This window comes from Chiloscyllium plagiosum, chromosome 6 (genome assembly GCF_004010195.1).
Source record: "Chiloscyllium plagiosum isolate BGI_BamShark_2017 chromosome 6, ASM401019v2, whole genome shotgun sequence".
NCBI classification, from domain to species: Eukaryota; Metazoa; Chordata; class Chondrichthyes; order Orectolobiformes; family Hemiscylliidae; genus Chiloscyllium; species Chiloscyllium plagiosum.
The window spans coordinates 97182357-97200854 of record NC_057715.1 but is presented as its reverse complement, the minus strand read 5'-3'; the positions used below and the strand labels follow the sequence as shown (position 1 = coordinate 97200854).

General features: G+C 38.3%; 1 protein-coding gene across 2 annotated transcripts in view; it reads right to left on the bottom strand.

Moving 5' to 3' along the window:
- Nucleotides 1–1269: 1269 nt before the first annotated feature.
- The window catches only part of mrpl48 (mitochondrial ribosomal protein L48), a 35484-nt gene continuing 18255 nt past the window's right edge, over nt 1270–18498 (bottom strand). For both annotated transcript variants that reach the window (XM_043692194.1, XM_043692195.1), the window contains exons 5-8: nt 17222–17391; nt 12661–12763; nt 8788–8877; nt 1270–1506 (exon numbers count right to left, since the gene is read on the bottom strand). In XM_043692194.1, coding sequence (XP_043548129.1) covers nt 1432–1506; nt 8788–8877; nt 12661–12763; nt 17222–17391 — 438 coding nt within the window. In that variant the 3' untranslated portion in view covers nt 1270–1431. The remainder of the gene's footprint in view (nt 1507–8787; nt 8878–12660; nt 12764–17221; nt 17392–18498) is intronic.

Sequence of the window (18498 nt, the reverse complement as noted above, 5' to 3'; positions counted from 1 at the left end):
AAGCCAGGAAAGTGATACTCGAGATAAGTCACATCTTCGTACATTAACTTTTATCCAGATTTACTTTTAATCTTTGTACGCATACTTTAGCTAATAACTTGAACACTTCTCACTGGCAAGTTTCAACCAGAGTTCTGTAATATCTGTTATCTCATTTAAAGTGTAAAGCTATGTTGCTGGTTACTCTTAAATTGAAACACTCAACTGAAAAGGGACCAGGCACAAGTTTATATAGGCTCTCAGATAACCAAGCACTCCAAGGACATTAGGTATGCATTTATAATATTAACCTCTTATTTCTGTTGGACAACACAATGTACAGTTGATCTTTTAATTGTACTGCAGTGCTCATTTCAAAGATGAAATGTATGAATGAACATTTTCAGGTTATTACTTAGTACTTGTAGCTGTATAAAATGTGAAACTCCACTGATTGACATCTACTTTATCAGCACTTTATTAAAGCTCTGTGTTTGACTGTTGCGAAGGCATCATTAATATTTTGGTTATGCATTATGCTGATGCTTGAGAAGATAACGCACATATTTGGGAAGCACCATCCAACATAAATGCTCAAAACAGAACTGGAAGCCTACACAAAGTAAATAAAAATTAGCCAAAGAGGAGAAAGTGAGGATTGTAGATGCTGGAGATCAGAGCTGAATGTGTTGCTGGAAAAGCACAGCAGGTCAGGCAGCATCCAAGGAACAGGAGAATCGACGTTTCGGGCATAAGCCCTTCTTCAGGAATGAAGAAAGTGTGTCCAGCAGGCTAAGATAAAAGGTAGGGAGGAGGGACTTGGGGGAGGGGCTGTGCTGTGCGTTTCCAGCAACACATTTTCAGCAAACATTAGCCAAAGTCTGGTCATAACTTAAATCTCAGCATTCAGATAATAATTGTATACGGATCCATTTTTATAAATGTCACTTGTGTTCTGACTACATTACTGAAATGCATACATTTTCCTTCAAATATCAATTTCTATTTCACAACAGGAAACGTGAAGGAATCAGCTGTTTCATTACCACATTTAAAAACAGGAGAAACACATTTTATTTTTCCAAAGGTAAAATCAAAGATACTAACCTTTCTAATCCCAATTTATGGAGCGGATGGGAACTGTACAATATATTACTAGCTTCTTTCAGACATCACAATCAAGTCTACATTCAGAATGGAATGAAGTGGCAGACTATGAATTGTGGTAAATAATTTCTAGGCAGAATGTCTCTATTTAAAAATCAGACAGCAATACATTTGATCACAAAATATTTTAGAATTCATTTTATTAACAATATAATCACACAATAAGCTGCTATTTGTTTTAAAAAGTCCTTGAAACAATGATCACTACATTTTATTTTCAATCACAGATACTGACATTACCAAATACATTTGCGTCTGGCTTGATCACCTCATTTAGATATCTTCTCAACTCATCTGTGCTATCAGTCCTTCTAATTCTGGCCGAGCCTTGAACCGAGCATTGAATTCAGCTTCAGTGTGCTGTGAAAACAATGATAAAGCAATATTATTTATCAAGTAGGATAATCAACATTACATTTTGGAAGTTAGGATTAGAGATCGTTCTTGAATTAAAGACCTGAAACATTATCCTCTTTATAACTGAACATTGGAACATGTTTCCACTTTTAAATTTTGTTAAAATTTCACAAAAAGTTTAGGCTTCATGTGTGATATCTAATGCTGACAATGAGAAACTATTTCAACTTATTTCTTCAGATCTGTAAATTAAGTAGGTTTTACTTTTGCTGCAACATTTCTACTGGAGTCTACAAATATTAATCAAAATAAGTGATGTTAATCAATTTTTTTTTTTAAATTGCACTATTATTTCCTAAATCCAACACTGGATAAATTTAGTTTTGTTCACATTCTTCTGTTAAATTTCTGGGTGCACTTAGCTAGGTTAACATTCTTTGATCAATATGTTTGCCTTGGTAATGGAGAAAATAGCTTTGGTTAAAGCATGTCTAAGCTTTCCTTGTGATTGGACTTAGAGTTCTCTTCAGCCCACTTGCAAACTCCAGAACCAACCTGGATGAGAAATTGACCAAAAGAGTAAATGTTTGTAGGATGAGGGGGTTTCATCCTGCTCTGACCTCACAATGGGCATATCTCTATGAAAATGACACCATTTTCCCAATGAAACAATTGGAAACAGACAGATTTGGTACATTACATTGGACCTGGATGTCAAGACATTGAAGATGAGTAACAACTTCTGTCAAATAGTGTCTTGGAAACAGACAGATGGAATTTCAGTTTAATTTCTCACCTATAAAATTGCTCTTCTTCAAGACCACATCAAAATGTCAGCTTTGATCAAAGCTTCGTAATTAAGACATGAATAACAAATTATTATTAATCCTCATTAAGCTCTGCGATTAACTCTCACCAGCAAAATTAGCTATAGATTTTTGCAAGTTGTACAGTGTATCTGTGTTCATAATGATGAATCACATAACTTCCTTCCTTATGCTGCACATTACTTTTCAACTGACAGTAATGGAATTGCATCTAGGTTTGTTCACATACTGCTTTGGAATTGAATGTTGGGAGTCATTAAAACAGCCTGGAACAAGTCATCTCACCGCATGAGGGAACAAAGTCAAAGTTCAATGCAATGAACTGACTGTGAGCAATATTTCTTTTTCAATTATTTCTTCTTGGTCTGTGGCCAACACTGGCAAGGGAATATTTATCACCTAATCTTAGGTCTTGAGGGAATGAAGAGTCAACTATGTAACACTGGAGTGGAATCATGTGTAGACTGGTTTATGTGGTGTGGCAAATTCTGTTCCTTCAAGGACAGCATATTAAATACGAACTTCCATTCCATTCAGTGCAATAGTAAGTTAACAAATCCCTTTGCTGTATCACTAGACTCCAACCAAGCTGTTAAAATTCAAAAACAAAACAGTAAAGTACAAACTTCTGATTCAATGTTGAACATATACCACAAGTACCATTACTTGTCACAATATCTTGATCCAAACACACAACAAAAATGGATGTAAATCTGAGGGGCTTCTGGAGTTCCTTCCTTCTGTTCTACAAGGCTACATTACATGAAATCTAACTGCACAGAATTTTTAAAATAAAATTCTCAGTTAAACTTATGCCTTAATGATGCAAAAATAATCTTTGCTGATAATTAATTACTGTATTGTAGGCACACATTGTTGCTTCACATGCAAGGCAAGCTTGTATCCAGACTAATGGGAGGAACATCTCTAATGATTGGAAGGATTCAGAAGTTATGTTATAGATAAATCAACTTCACTCCCTGCGATAAATCAAGGAGTTAATGAGCAAATAGTTATAGTGTAAAAATAAAAGCAAGAGTTGACAAAGGATGTGACACACGTGAACCTAGAAAAGTTTCGATAAGATCCCACACAAGAGACTCAGACAATGATCAGAGAAAGTTGAATCAGATACCAAAGTCTCAAATGGATTGGAAAAAAAAAACAAGTTTAAAAAAAAGGCAAATACTTTTATATGGTAAACAATGGCTGTTGTTTACCATATACACAAAACATTAGTATTAAGGAATTGGATGTACAATTTTGAAAAATTGCAGACAATGCTAATTTAGGAATACAGATAATGTAATCAACTGCAACAAAATGATACATAAATAGTTGCAGAATGGATGTTAAGAGGAAGCCCAGCCAAGCAAGTGATGCTTCACTTCAAGAGTAAAAAAGAGAGACTACATTTTCTTGAAAGGCACTACCCTATACTCATCCCTGACACTGTGGGCAATTTAGCATGGCCAATTCACCTGACCTGCATATCTTTGGATTGTGGGAGAAACTGGAGCACCCAGAGGAAACCCACACAGACACGGCGAGAATGTGCAATCTCCACATAGACAGCTGCCTGAGGCTGGAATCGAAGCTGGGTCCCTGGTGCTGAGAGGCAGCAGTGCTAACCACTGAGCCGCCCCCTGTTTTTGGGTCTTCTTCCCTTTTTAAGTAGAGGCATTACACTGGTAGATTACAAATTATCTGGGACTTCCAGAACCTAAGGACTCCTGGGAGATTACTGCTAGTGCATTCACTATCTCTGTAGCTACTCCAGTTACAATCCTAGATTGCAACCAGTCAGGTCCAGTAAACTTTTCAACATAAACCCCATTAGTTCTTTTTATTGTTTCCTCCATTAACAGTTTCCACAGAGTATTTATTTCCAACTTGCACAGTAAACAAATGGGCGTGGGCCCTATTTATGATGTTTCTGATAATGCTAATCTAATAGCACATGGAACCATAGGAGTACAGATGCACATGTTGACCAGGCAAGATAAGTTTGTCAGGAACAATAGCAGAGACGCTTTAAGCAGATTTCTCAACTAGGACAAAGGTTTTTAAATTGAGTTGGATACAGTGATATTAGCCAAATCGTGGCTAGACTTTCTTGATCTTAAATAACTGTATTAGCTACCCTCTATTGACTATTTATTCATTTAGTCATTTGTAGTAAGTAACAAGTGCATAAATGCAGAGATAAAATATGACTTATTGAAAGGAAGATGGTTGTAGTATTTGGAAGTCAATTATCTCAGTAACAGCATTTCACTGCATGAGTTCCTCAGGCAAGTGTCTTCGGTCCAACCATCTTCAACTGCTTCATTAACACCATCATGAGTTCAGAAAGGGGGATATTTGCTGATGACTGTACAATGTTCAGCATCAGTCCTGATGCTTCAGATGAAAAACTTTGGCAAAATGGATGTAATTTCTCAGCAATATTCGAGTTCTATATTATCAAACAACTACTAGAATGTGTAAGCCAAAGGCAGGATGGTGTTGGGGAAAGAAAGAGATAACAAGGAATTATTGGTATGAGGAACATTATGCAAGTTTTTGGGTTGACTAAGTTTGAGGAACAATCTACATTGAAAATTCCATTGAAATTCATGTTTACTAAACATTGACATTAAAGAGGAATCAATTTCAAGATACATTGGAAGCTTCATTTCTTTTTCAATCTTTCAAGGATGCTTGCTTCAGCGAGCTTTGAGAAGATTTGTAGCTCAGGTTGAGGTTTTGAATGTAGGTTTGCTCACTGAGCTGAAAAAGGTTCATTTCCAGACGTTTCGTTACTTTACTAGGTAGCATCTTCAGTGGACCTCATGTGGAGCAATGCTGAAAATTCCTGCTTTCTATATAAATGACATCACCAACCCAAAGAAACTCAAACATATAAATAGAAAGCAGGAATTTTCAGCATTGCTTCGCATGAGGTCCACTGAACATGTTACCTAGTAAAGTAACGAAACGTCTGGAAATGAACCTTTCAGCTCAGTGAGCAAACCTACATCCAAAATGCTTGCTTCAGTTTTTCTAACCTGAGCACAGGAATTGGACACCACAATTTTTCTGATACAGTTCAGCTGACAGCAAATTTATTCAGTAAACTATAAAGATTTCTTCTGTTGCTCCATCTAAAAATATACAGCAGGATAAAATAATATACAAAAAGCTTAAAGAAATGCACATGGGATTGAATGTCACAACTGAATGTTTTGTGCTCCTCCTTACACTCCAAATAGCAACAGCAGAAATGCTAATTTCTGCCAAGAAACAACCAGCAAACAATTTCAACAGGTAAAGGCCCAAATACAGGAATCAATGTCACCCAGAAGATAACCTTATGACCACCTTCTATTTAACATTAGATTGCGTCATCTGACACAATTTCTCCTTGCATTGAAAACAGGATATTCCTTCCACTACTGATCATTTTTTAAAAAAATGAAAATCTATTCAACACCAATGTGCTGATAAACACATTGAAAATACTTTCACAATTCTTATTTAAGACTAATCAATTAGATTACATCAGTTTCCTTAGATTTTTCGCTCCCGAGTCAAGAGCGCAGTGATAGGACATTTTCCCACCTCCACAAACATGATAAATGAATAAAGTGCCTGGGAGGTTGGGGTTTTTGTTCTGTAGCTCCTCAGCAGGTGGGCCAGGTACCTCAGAGTGAGAATGGAGGTTGCTGATTGGTTGCAAAACCTACTTCCCTTTCTTGCTGCTTAAAATATAATGAAACCGACATCTCTTCAGCTCTTACTTTGTTCCTGCCAATCACCATGCCCCATCGATACCAACCTTATGCCACCCAATGCCCCACTACCCATTCCAATGAACCCTCACAACTGAATGCCACCAAAGAATGTATGCATTTTATATGCACAAGCAAGTCTACTTTTAACAATCCCAAAGACTACCTAAGCTCCAAAGGGCAGCTTACCTCTCCAAAGGGATGCCTTCTCTCTCCAAATGGGTATCTCTGATTTCTAAAATAATCCACAGGATTCAGACCTGCTCATACCTGGTCCAATTTGCACACCTCACAATTCAGACACTTATTTCACCCTTATAACATCGGAGTGGAGGTAGCTGATTATTAAATTGGCCAGGTCACACCATGGAATGCATTGACAGATTTTTTAATCAGTAAAGGAATTGGGAGCTATGGTGAAAAGGTACAAAAGTGGAAATCAGGATGTTCAGATCTCCTACACAATCTTAAAAATGCTGTGCAAGGATGGGATCTGGATTTCCAAGAATCTATGTTATTTTTGACAATACCAGATAACCTCATCAATATTGTGAAAATCTGGAACTTCCTGTTCTAATTCCCATCCTTTAAGTACTTATTGCTCCATTCATTATGTCCCATCCTTTCTTGGTCATTCTTTCCTTTTCCCACACTTTTTCATCTAAGTAAATTACAAATACAAATCAACCATGAAAAAAAAAATCAAAACTGCTACTCAATTATTAGTTTAAAACAAATTAATTTGGATGCTATTAATGCTTTCTAGCACACTACTGTAAATCAAGTTGCACCCACTATCACAGTTAAAAGGCAGGAGGGGTGGAATCATGGGTGGTTCGAAAATGCCAATGTATCAAGCTGGAATCAGATATTTTAGTCTGGAAGGAACTGATATTTAGAGCCAAGCTTCAGCACTAAGTACCTGTTGAAAAGCTCTATTGACTGAGACCTGGAGTGGGTTGTTTAGATCTCTTGAAAGAATAGTAATGGGGATCAAACAAGGGAGAAAATACAACCTTTTGGGAATATCAGCAATGCAGAAATCTGCTGAGAGAGAAAAAGACAGAGGCATAAGCAGCTGCTGGAAAATAATTTGGATATTGCTCAAACTATGAAATGAAACAAAAGATCGCACAGAGCAGTCCATGTACAATTATTTCCAGCTGTGGTCATCATTTTATTTAAATAATCAAGCTGGTTTACAGCCAGATAGAATTTCTGTGAAGTGTTTAAAAATATTTAATCCAATCATGAGATACAAGAAGAATAGAACAGAAGAATGTGGAAGTAGTGAGCTGGGGGGAATGGGCATGCGATAATTCAAGTAGCAGAAGTCCTCATATTCCACTGATTTGCTTCCCACAGATTTTTATGTACTTTTTTATTTGTTCATGGAATGTGGGCATCATTGGCTAGACCAGCATTTATGGTCCATCCCTAAATTGTTTAGAGGCAAGAATTAAAGAGTCAATCACATTGCTGAGAGTCTGGAATCACATGTAAACCAAACTAAGGACAGCAATTTCCTTCCCTAAACTATACTAGTGAACCAGATGGTTTTTTTTCCCCTGACAATCAGGAATGGTTTCATGGTCATCATTAAATTCTTATTTCCAGGTTAATACTGAATTCAAACTGCACCATCTGCTGTGGCAGGATTCGAACCCAGGTACCAAGAACATAACCTGGGTCTCTGGATTTATAGTCTAGTAATAATATCACGAGGTCATCCTTCTGTTGATGAAGAAGAGTTTGAAATCCCCAACTGGATTCCCAAGAAGATGGCAGAAGTCAAGAAAGAATGAAGGACATTGATGTATTTATTGTTTAATAATAGGGATACAGAAAATTCTTTGACTCGTTGTGCAGAAATTTATCATCTATGGAATTCATTGCCACAGAAGGCTGTGGAGACCAGGGCATTAAATATATTTAAGATGGAGATAGATAGGTTCTTGTGTAGCAAGGGGATCAAGGGTTGCAGGAGAATGGAGTTGAGAAACTTACCAGCCATGATTGAATCATGGAGCAGACTCAATGGGCTGAATGGCCTAATTTCTGCTCTTATGTCTTATGGTCTTATAACAAATTGAAAGAAAAAGACATCATAGCTCCCCATAATGATGTTCTCTGCAAAAGCCAAGCTGGCCACAATGTCAGTGGAAGAATTACATGCCACATCTCCAGTTGTTAAATCGGTATCATCTTTAAGTACACCCTCATCTCACCTTTGTCAAGGTTATTCAACTTAAGATACCTGCCTTCTTAAGGACATTTCTTTTTTGTAGTGTTTTGTTAACTAATAATGCATATTAATGTTTTTAGAACAGTATCAGATATATTTATGTTTATTTGGGGTATATTGGGTACTTCGGAGGGGGCTTTAGTGGTATTTTTACCTTTTGTTATCTGCAAGTCTGTGTACCAATCCCTCATGGATAACAAGAATGGAGTGTACACTATAAAACTAGTATAGCTCAGTTAAACTATGAAGCTAAATGGTCTATTTGTGTAAAGTTATATGCAGGAAACGTACTGATGGGAATGATTAATGAATGAGCCTGCTTTTGTTTTAGGATTTTTCTTAAACTACAGATACATTATAAAAGGAAATAACTGCTGTGCAAGCAGGTTAATTGAATTGCACAGTGAAGTTTTCCAAAATCAATAGTTTTGGCACTTACCTCCTTGATGCACAGCTGTACACCTTCTGGCTGATTGGTTTGAAGAACTTCCACAACAATTGGGGCAAGAACTGAACTCAAGCCAGTAATCTGAAAATTTAAGACACATGAACAAAAAAAATCAATACTTTACACTTTAACATAATGTGCAAAATATCTAATGTACAACTCAAAAATTATGCAATATGCAACAAGTGTATGTTATAGATAGGGAATGCCTGGTACTAATTCAATGAATGAAATACAGGCATTAAAATTAATTTATAAAAGCCATGTTGACTGCAGAGACGAACACTCCTACACATATTATAATTTAGTTATTCAATTATTTATTGTTGTGTGTACTTTGTTACAGTGAAAAGTGTTGTACATTGTCTCTACTCTCTGGTGCCATCTTAAAACAGAAAAATAAAACCAAAACATAGAACAAAGGCTGAAAAATAAAGAAATATATAGTTTTCAATTTACAGTCCTTCTTATCAATTGCTCCACCGCGGGACTGGTGGCCAGCCAGGAGCTGGAACAAGACTTGCCATTCTTTGGCACCATCGCGCCTCCATCAGTAACCCTGCCACTATGGGCTGCATTCACTGGAGCTCACCAATGTATTCACCATGGATGTCACCAGGTCTTGCACTGGGCCCTAATTCACCTTTGCCACTGCCTCCAGGAATCTGCACTGGATGCAGACACCACCGGGAAACCAAATTCTCGTCTGCCATAACAGGTATGATTGGTGCCAGGACTACCTCAGCTGATACAGAAGCGCTGGACCCACTTGCCAACGTCCGCAAATCTGCCTGGGCCCACTGCCACAAGTCCGCACAACTGATCTCTTCATCAAGAGGTAAGTAAAAGAAAAAAAACGATAAGAACAAAAGAAAGAGAAACAAAAGTTCCAAAGTAGAAGTTCGAAAGGTTTGCAGAATGGCAGTGAGATTAGCAGCATTAAGGCTCAACATGTTTTTAATAATGTAGTGACACTTAAGTGGTCAAAGCTTTACATTTTCTGCCATGTTTAGTGAGTAAGTCATGCAGTTTCAGACCTATCCTCAGACTAGTTGCTTAGAATCTCAGTAACATACTTGCATATCAAAGCCTATATAGAAGTAAGTCAAATCAGACAGCAATATCTATCCTTTTGGGATTAACTGCACATCTGCAGAAGCCAGAATTTGTAAATGATTTACTCCTTAATAAGAGCAATCACCTTTGATACTATGCACAGTGGCTCAGTGTTAGATCTGCTGCCTCAGTGCCAGGGACCAGAGTTCAATTCCACTCTTGGGTGACAGTCTATATGGAGTTTGCACGTTCTCCCAGCGTCTGTGACTATCTAGTATCCAGGGATGTGCAGACGAGGTGGACTAGCCATTAGCAATGCAGGTTATAGAGTAGGGGCGTGGGTCTGAGTGGGTGCTCTTTGGAGGGTCAGTGCAGACTCAATAGGCTAAATGGTCTGCTGCAACACTGTAGGGATTCTACGATTCTTTATGATCCCTTTGCAAAATCCAGACCATAGAAGAGAGTTCTTGAAATAGCAAGATTAAACTCTTAGATTCATTTAAGAAACAACTGGATGCTGAAAAGGAGTGGAGGATCTCAAGGACATTCTGCGTGGATCCATTGTGAAAGGCCAAATCTTCAATATTTATCATAGCATATTGCTATTGCATTTACTTGTCCTTGCCATGTTCATCATCCAGTGTGTTTCATAGGATTCCAGTAGGTGCACAGGTGATTGTTAAGACAAATCTGAACCTGGAAGGTTCTTCTAAAAATAGGACAGCGTATAGCAGACACTTGTATTTTGGATGAGTTGTGTTGTGACACAGGGACAGCAAGCCAGACCAAAGTCAGACGCATCAACACTCAATCGCAATTAAAATATTCAATGACAATCAATTGTCCAATTGTCCCGAACCACACTTTAATGAATAACACATACCAAGTTCACAGCTTAAACATAAATTAACAATTTACCAATAGTACCATAACTTGAGCAGAGCAAAGTTAAACAAGGTAGTCAAATTAATCTTCTTTGATCATAAACCCCCACTCATGCACAAAGATAAACACAATAAGCTAAGAGTCGTAACTGGATAGTTCACTTAAGCAGTTTTGACCAATAGTTACTAAACCTTCGTACAATCCTTGGAGAATGAATTGTTCACAGGCATGTCGACTATACATCCTGCTTGAATTCTGAAGTCAATGGTCAATGCAAACAGCTTCTGCAGACTGCTGGAGACTTTTACTAATGTCTTACAGAACGCTGAACATGGATTAGAACAGCACAGAAATAGGCCCTTTAGCTCACCATGTCTGTGTCAACCATGATGCTATTCTAAACTAATCCGATCTCCTGCATGTGGTCTATATATCTTTGTTGTCTGCCTGTTCACGTGTATGTCTAAATGCTTTTGCTGGGATTCTTTTCTCAGAACGATCAATAATTTTCTTAACTGGATATAAATTTGAGAGCAACCAAACTTCCATCCAGCAGGTTTCACAGGTGCACTGTCTTCTGCATAACAAAAGCCAAATCAGAGCCAGTCCAATCTTTGGTTTCTCTTTCTCTTTGTTCAACATTCACTTTGTTTGACTGGATGTCACTAGCCTCCTATTTACTGACACATTTAACAGGCAGGCAGCTGCCAGAACTTGAACAGAATATATCTCTGGTGCCGAATGTGTGCCGTGTTCTTAGAATAATAATTAATCTAATCAGTTCCGATAAACATATTGGTTTGTCTGTTCTTTTCATTTTTCATCAAGATACTGATCAAAATCCAGAGTTCAACATCAACTCTCAGTTTCTAACCAAAAATGAGAAAAAATAAAGAAATAATATCTGATATCTTATCATTTTTATAAAATGCTGGTCCCTACAGTTGCTATCTTGGGATTTCCTCTCCTTGCTATTTTAGTCTGCCTTTCACACACACTTGCTTTTCACAGATGCTGAGCCAATTTTATAAGTGGTTACTCCAGATGCTACAAGCCTACACAAACTTCTCTCAGGACTCAAAGTCAATATCAAAAATCCTAAATGAAGCTGCCAGTATTGTTGAAGTATTTCCTTAGCGTAATACACTACACTCAAGACTTAAGCGCTCCATAGAGGATCTGCTGTGGTAAATAAATGTCAAGTACTCTGGCTGCATGACCAGTCCATTTCAGTTGTGACTAGATGTATATGGTGTGGATGCTTGATTATCCAGCTTGGATGAGCATCTGTGTCTTTTATTTTGTCTTGCAACCTAATCCAGAGAAGCTTCTAAAAGCATAAAGTGAAAGCGCTTGATCTTCTTGGCATGACCGTTCATAGTTTAGGTCTCACATTTAGATAGAATGGGAAGGACAAGTGCCAACAGATTTTCAGTGATAGGCAGATTTATTCCTCTTCATTCCCAGACTGACTAAATGAATGACCTGGGTTCGTATCAGTAGACATCCAACGCCTCTGCATCTGGCAACCTCTTAAAATTTGCATTTACAATCAACTTAAATCTTGATTTTCTCTGTACCAAAAGCAACAAGTCCAATTACTTTGAAATTTCATGTTAAAATATAACTTGAACATACAACTTCTACCACTGAGTGGCTGAAAAAAAATTCATGCTTACAATTCCCATGTGGTATATACCTGACTAAGCATTTCCATACACACCATTTTTTGATGGCAAAGGGTTTAAAAAAATATCCAGGACTATTTCTGTAAAGCCAGTGTTTAGAAGTGGCTAAAGCATAGCCCAGGAGCAAGATTCATTTCTATCTTGTGCACTAAAAATTACATAGTGCAGGAGGCATTTTAAAAATCAGGAGTAAAAGCAACATTTTAGAACTGCAAGTTGGGAAACCAAACAATACCTGTACAATTCTCTCATGACAGTGAACAACACCTTCCACATTCATCTTAGTTCCTTGTTCCTGCAGCACAGAGATCTCAGTGGATTTTGTAGGTATTGCATAGCTGTGGGAAAGAAATACAAAAACACTTGTACTTGTTTTATTGTTTCAATAAAATTGAACATGCAAAATAAATACTAGAACAGATATGAAAGTGTGTGTTAATATCACTGACTCGCCTTTTTGGGAGGAGAAATGATAAGAGTGAAAGACATATATTGAAGCATTTGTGATTCTGTTTATGGCCATGAGGATGGATATCAGGGAATTTACAGTTCAATTCTTCATATAGTTAAAATGACAGCATCTTAACCCTTACCTGACAGCTTGCTTAAATCCACTGACCAATAGTTATGTTAGCAGACTTCCAAATGCCAGTCTTTGGTCCTCAATTTGCTACTATGGGGGTTGGGGGGGGGGAGATCTTGCTTTTTTTTTTTAAAAAAAGTATGAAAGTGGGATGGGTCCTTAAAGCAAGAGGTCTCTCTATTGGGTTTTCATATTAAAAATCCAACACCATGTTATAGTCCATCAGGTTTATTTGAAGGTACAAGCTTTCAGAGCGCTGCTCCTTCATCAGCGCTGCTAGTGGAGCAGGATTATAGGAGACAGAATTTATAGCAAAAGATCATAGTATCACACAACTGATGCGGCAGGTACTAGTGAATCGGCCAACGTTATCTATCTCATCTGCTGAAGGCAAGGATGCCCCGGGGCAGACGTTATGACAACGGATGAATGGACACTGTGCAACATTCACCAGACAGGGATGTTCCCTCCCAGTCGGGGAACACTTCAGTGGTTAGGGACATTCGGCCTTGGATCTTCAAGTGAACGTCCTCCAAGGTGGACTTTGGGATATGCAACAATGCAGACTGGCTGAACAGAGGCTTATAGCCAAGTTCGGTATCCATGAGGATGGCCTCAACCATTCTAAAACATGAAAGACTTAACAGCAATCTAGGTTTGTTCAATATATCATCATTTCAGTTGCATGACACTGTAATCTTTCGTTATAAATTCCATATCCTACGATCCTGCATTCCCCCCCCACCACTAGCTACCTCACAAAGCAGCAACGCTCCGAAAGCTTGTACTTCCAAATAAACCTGGACTATAACCTGGTGTGTGATTTTTAACTTTGTCCACCCCAGTCCAATACCGACACCTCCACATCAGCGTTTTCTTATATGGTAACATTCTTTTCAGCTCATTGCATATTGACAAACTGGTAGAAAGTCAGATTTTATAGGCAGACTGGAAAAAAAAAGGCTATTTAGTATAAGCAGTTAGACTCTAGGTACAGGCAAACATTTATAAACCACCAGCACATAACACTACTCGTTAAAACTCTAATTCCCTTATAAATTCCCCATTATGTGCACACGGTAAAAAAACACACATGGATGGATTATAAACTGAAAAAGCAGTTTAGTCATTGTCGTTCACAAGATCTGTAGAGTTGGTTTTTGCTGATCAAAAGGTTTCTTCTTGACTTTGCTTTTCCAAATGCTTCCACTGGTTTGCAAGAGGTATAGCATGGCTGGCTCACTTGTGAAAGATCACTATGCATTAATTAAAATTTACAGTTTACTGTAAACAGAGGAAAGATGAACTGCTTTTCTTCAGCTTTAAAAGTAGCTTATGGCACAGAACAGACAACTCCTGTAATGGAGGAGATCAGATCACTTCTTTCTCTGTTCTGGTTCCCAGCCCTAAGGTTTCTAGTAAACTAACAATCTATTGGAGAGAGTTGTCAAACAAAAGGCCTTTTCCATCAAAACAGGTCACTAGTCCTTAGACCAATCAATTTCTTACTGCCAACCAAAACACCACCTGAATACAGAAGCCGTTCATTTCAATTTGTCCACAACCTAAATTTTATAACTGCTTGTATAAGCAGTGCTTAAATTATGTTTGACATGAGAGAGTCAAGTTATGTGCTTTTCAAAACATGTAGCAAACTTTGCAAAACACTAGTTTTAGAAACAGTTCTCTCTCATTTCAGTCCACAACTTTAAACAGCCTACTCAATTCTACAGGCTTCTATGAGTGTGAATTAACATAAGTGTGCCACTGTAGTGGACTGTCACACAAGACTGGATGCCAGGCATCTCTATCAGATGCCTCATATGTATTCAATGTTTGTCATTTCATTCCAGCTAATCATGCAAAGATGCCTCGGACACTACCTTTCATTCTGCTGGTAACCGCACAACCTCAGTACACCATTTAATGATGCTTAAGACGCTGGTTACCTTCTTCATGTGCTGCTTGCTTGTCCACAGTTGTAGCCCTGAGCTTAGTGTTGGTGTCGTTCACCATTTTTCTTCAACTCACTATTCATCTCAACCTTACTGAAAACTCACACAGCTGTTGGTTTAACATGGATGACTGTCTGGCAAATATTGATCAGTCAAGAAGTATCAGGAATGAGATGAAAGTTTATCAATTTGAGATCTTGACAGTCAAGCTAACCTATGGGCTCTTAGCATGTCTTGGGTGAGATCCTACCCTACAAACAGTTCTATGTGGCAAGATGCATCCTCCATGACTTAAGACTAGATTTCCTCTTCCTTATTCTGTTATGAGCAAGACCTTGATTAAACTTGATCTGTACAGTATGTGAATTCTATCCCTAATGGTATTGCTGCTCTACCTAAAGCACATGGACTGCAGCAGTTCAAGAAGGCAGCTCCTCATCACCTTCTCATGGATAACCATGGACAGGCAATAAACGCTGGCCCAGTCAGCTATGCCCACATGTCATGAATGATTAGTAAAGTTGCCACATGCAAGGAATACAACTTGACTCTTGGAGCCTCCACTATCCACAGTGATACAGCACTACAACATTTTGAACCTACAATCTGTAATTAAATTTTATTTCCATGTCCTTAACTTTCTTGTACATGGTATGTGAACATTCCTGCATGGCTGAATGTGGAATAATCACCCATGCACCATCACCACTACTGTTGATTTTTAGATTCCCTACTTGTGAAATGTTAATGAATGGTGAGACATGGTTGCAATATTGCTTTAGAGTTCATTCACTTATTTTGCTTTCCATCAATGGAAAGCCTTAATAATGCTCATGCAATAAAATCACTCAGTTTCTGTTTCGAGTACCTCAGTTGGATGTGTTCATGCCATGCAGGAACATATGCAAACAAATCTGGAGGTCTTCCATTTGTACTGCACATTCTCGGTGAGATCTTTGTCAAAATACTATTTTGAGAAAGGCTATGGTTCTAACTGCTCCCTTAAATTTTTCCCTCTATCCTCCCCCTCTCGGATTTACTTTCCCCCGTTGTAACTAATTTTCTGTGGCATCCCCTCTATCCTCTTACAATCTCCGTGAGATCGTCAGCCCTTTCACCATTCCACTTGATATTCTTCTCCAATCCCACTTCGATCAAATTCCTCATTCCCAGTCTTATCTTACTGATTCCTTTATTTAGTTCACCAACTCATTCTCCTTCCCCAGCAGACTGGTCACATTGTGTTCCCCACCCTTCACATGCAGCTCTCAACTTCTGTTGTTCCTTTGCTCAAATCAATGGGATTTTCCCCCCACTTCCGTTTGCTTCCTCCATTCCCCAGAATCCTTTCAATGACCGCAACAACAATGTCCTTTAAGTTTCATTCTTGACTGTTCCTTTTCATCCCATCCAACTTTCTGTGAACCTTTTCAATTTAGACCCTTTTCCTGTTGAAACTGAAACTACCACTTTTCAGGTGAACCCTGCTTGCTTTCTTCCAGTCAGGTTCACTGGTGGAAGCCAGTATGGCTAGCTGACTTGGAAAGGCTGGTGGGTCTGGTCAACCTTCAGCCCTTACACAGTCAGCGTTGAAGTACTGTAAATGACTGAACTTCTCATGAGCTGATTGAAGCTTCACTGAGTCATCGCTTATTGTGCAAAGAAATGACTTGGGTATGTAGGAGCCAAGTAATGGAAGAAGTTTGTACTCACTAGAACTGGAATGAACAAGTTTACCCCACCAGGTACATACATCATATATACAGTTTAACATGTTTCCCAATTTTTGCTAAGAATGCACCTGCGAACATACTTCCAATGGGCTGGGTGTCCATAATATTCCAATGAATAAAAGACAAGTCCCTGACTATGAAGGACAGGAAAGCCAACCTGCCTGAAAGGTTGAGAATTTGGTAGCAAAACTTTAATCCACCATTCGAAAATGGAAATTCTCCTTTCCATCAAATTTGTGCCCTTCCTACTAAAAGCTCCAGACAGCCCAGAAGATTATTAGCAATATCTTTGCAGTAATCAATAAGTTCAACTGCACCCTTAAAGTCTACCTTTGATATCCCAAACTCCACTGTCCTATCATCAAAATCAAACTCTTTGACCAGCTGTTGTTTACTCTCTTGGTTCAATCTCAGTTTCGATGATCACATATGTTTGAGCTACTTTTGTACATTTATCGATGTTAAAAGCAATGCAAAATGCATGTTGTATTTAAACAGAAGACATCATTTGGAATTGTTCTTCACCTTTCCTCCACTTTGATCTTCAGTCGATTGCAGAGGCGGTGTATATACTGACTGTAGTGTTCTACAAGTGTCATATCATAGCCAGTGAGTTGGATATTTAAGACACCATATTCTGTGTCAGTTCCAGGCTTGAGCTGCTTCATCTGTAGCTTCTCTCTTTTCTTCCGTGGCTGTTAAAAATATCAGTCAAAATCTTAAAATAATTGACACTAAAACTTAAAGATAATCAAAATCATGATAGCTTAATCCATTGGAACAGGATTCAGACCCTTGAGCCTGTTCCACCATTCAACGTGATCATAGATAATCTTTGGCCTAACTCCATTCACTTGTGGGACATGGGCACCACTGTCTGGGTTAGCATTTATTGCCCATCTTAAGTTGGCCTTGAAATATGGTGGTATACCTATCTTTGGTACATATTCCCTAATTTATCCCTTTGTTTAATAAAAATGTATCTATATTCAGTTTGACCTTCACATTTGACTCTGCATCTATTGCTGTTTGTGGAAGAGTTTCAACTATCTACGTGTGTGTATGTAGGGTCTGTTGTACAGAGACACTCCAAAACCTCAAACTGAAAATCTTTTAGAGAATTACAGGTTCTCAGTGTTCTAGATAATCACTCCAACCCAATATCACTACATAGAGGGAGCCCTGGTTGGTTCAACAATGGGAAGCTTCCTTAAGCTGGCAACTTTGAGTTTAGCCAGCTAAACAGCACAACAGCATGTTTATGCACACTTGGTGCTTTCAAAGTCTTCACTGCTCCAAAGACCAATAATTAAGTAGTTCATCTTCATCTAGGGGAAGAAAAAAATACAGACTGAAAATGAGTTGGCATGTTCTCTGCTTCAATCACTAAATAAGATAATGCATTTCACGGTCTTAATCCTCTATCCAAAATAACTGCTTAGTTGGTTTCTATATGGAGACAGAGGGTAGGGAGGGCCTGAATATTGTTGAAGTTGCAGAATTTTATTCAAATGCTCAACACACCAAGAAGCCTGGGTGTCAGAAATGGGAGGTGGGACATCCATATCTGGATTCCATCTACCACTCCGCAAAATCTGGGCCATATAGTCCAAGTATAAACACACATCATAAACCACCAACTCAGTAATACAATCTAGACTTCTAGACCAAAGCCAATTCATAAGCAGACTTCAGAATAGGTCAGATGACTCCTATTTTACATTAAAGGCAGTTCCAAAACACAAGAAACTTGTTAACTTCACAAAATTGGTATCTCCTGACTCGTATTCAGGACAAATGTT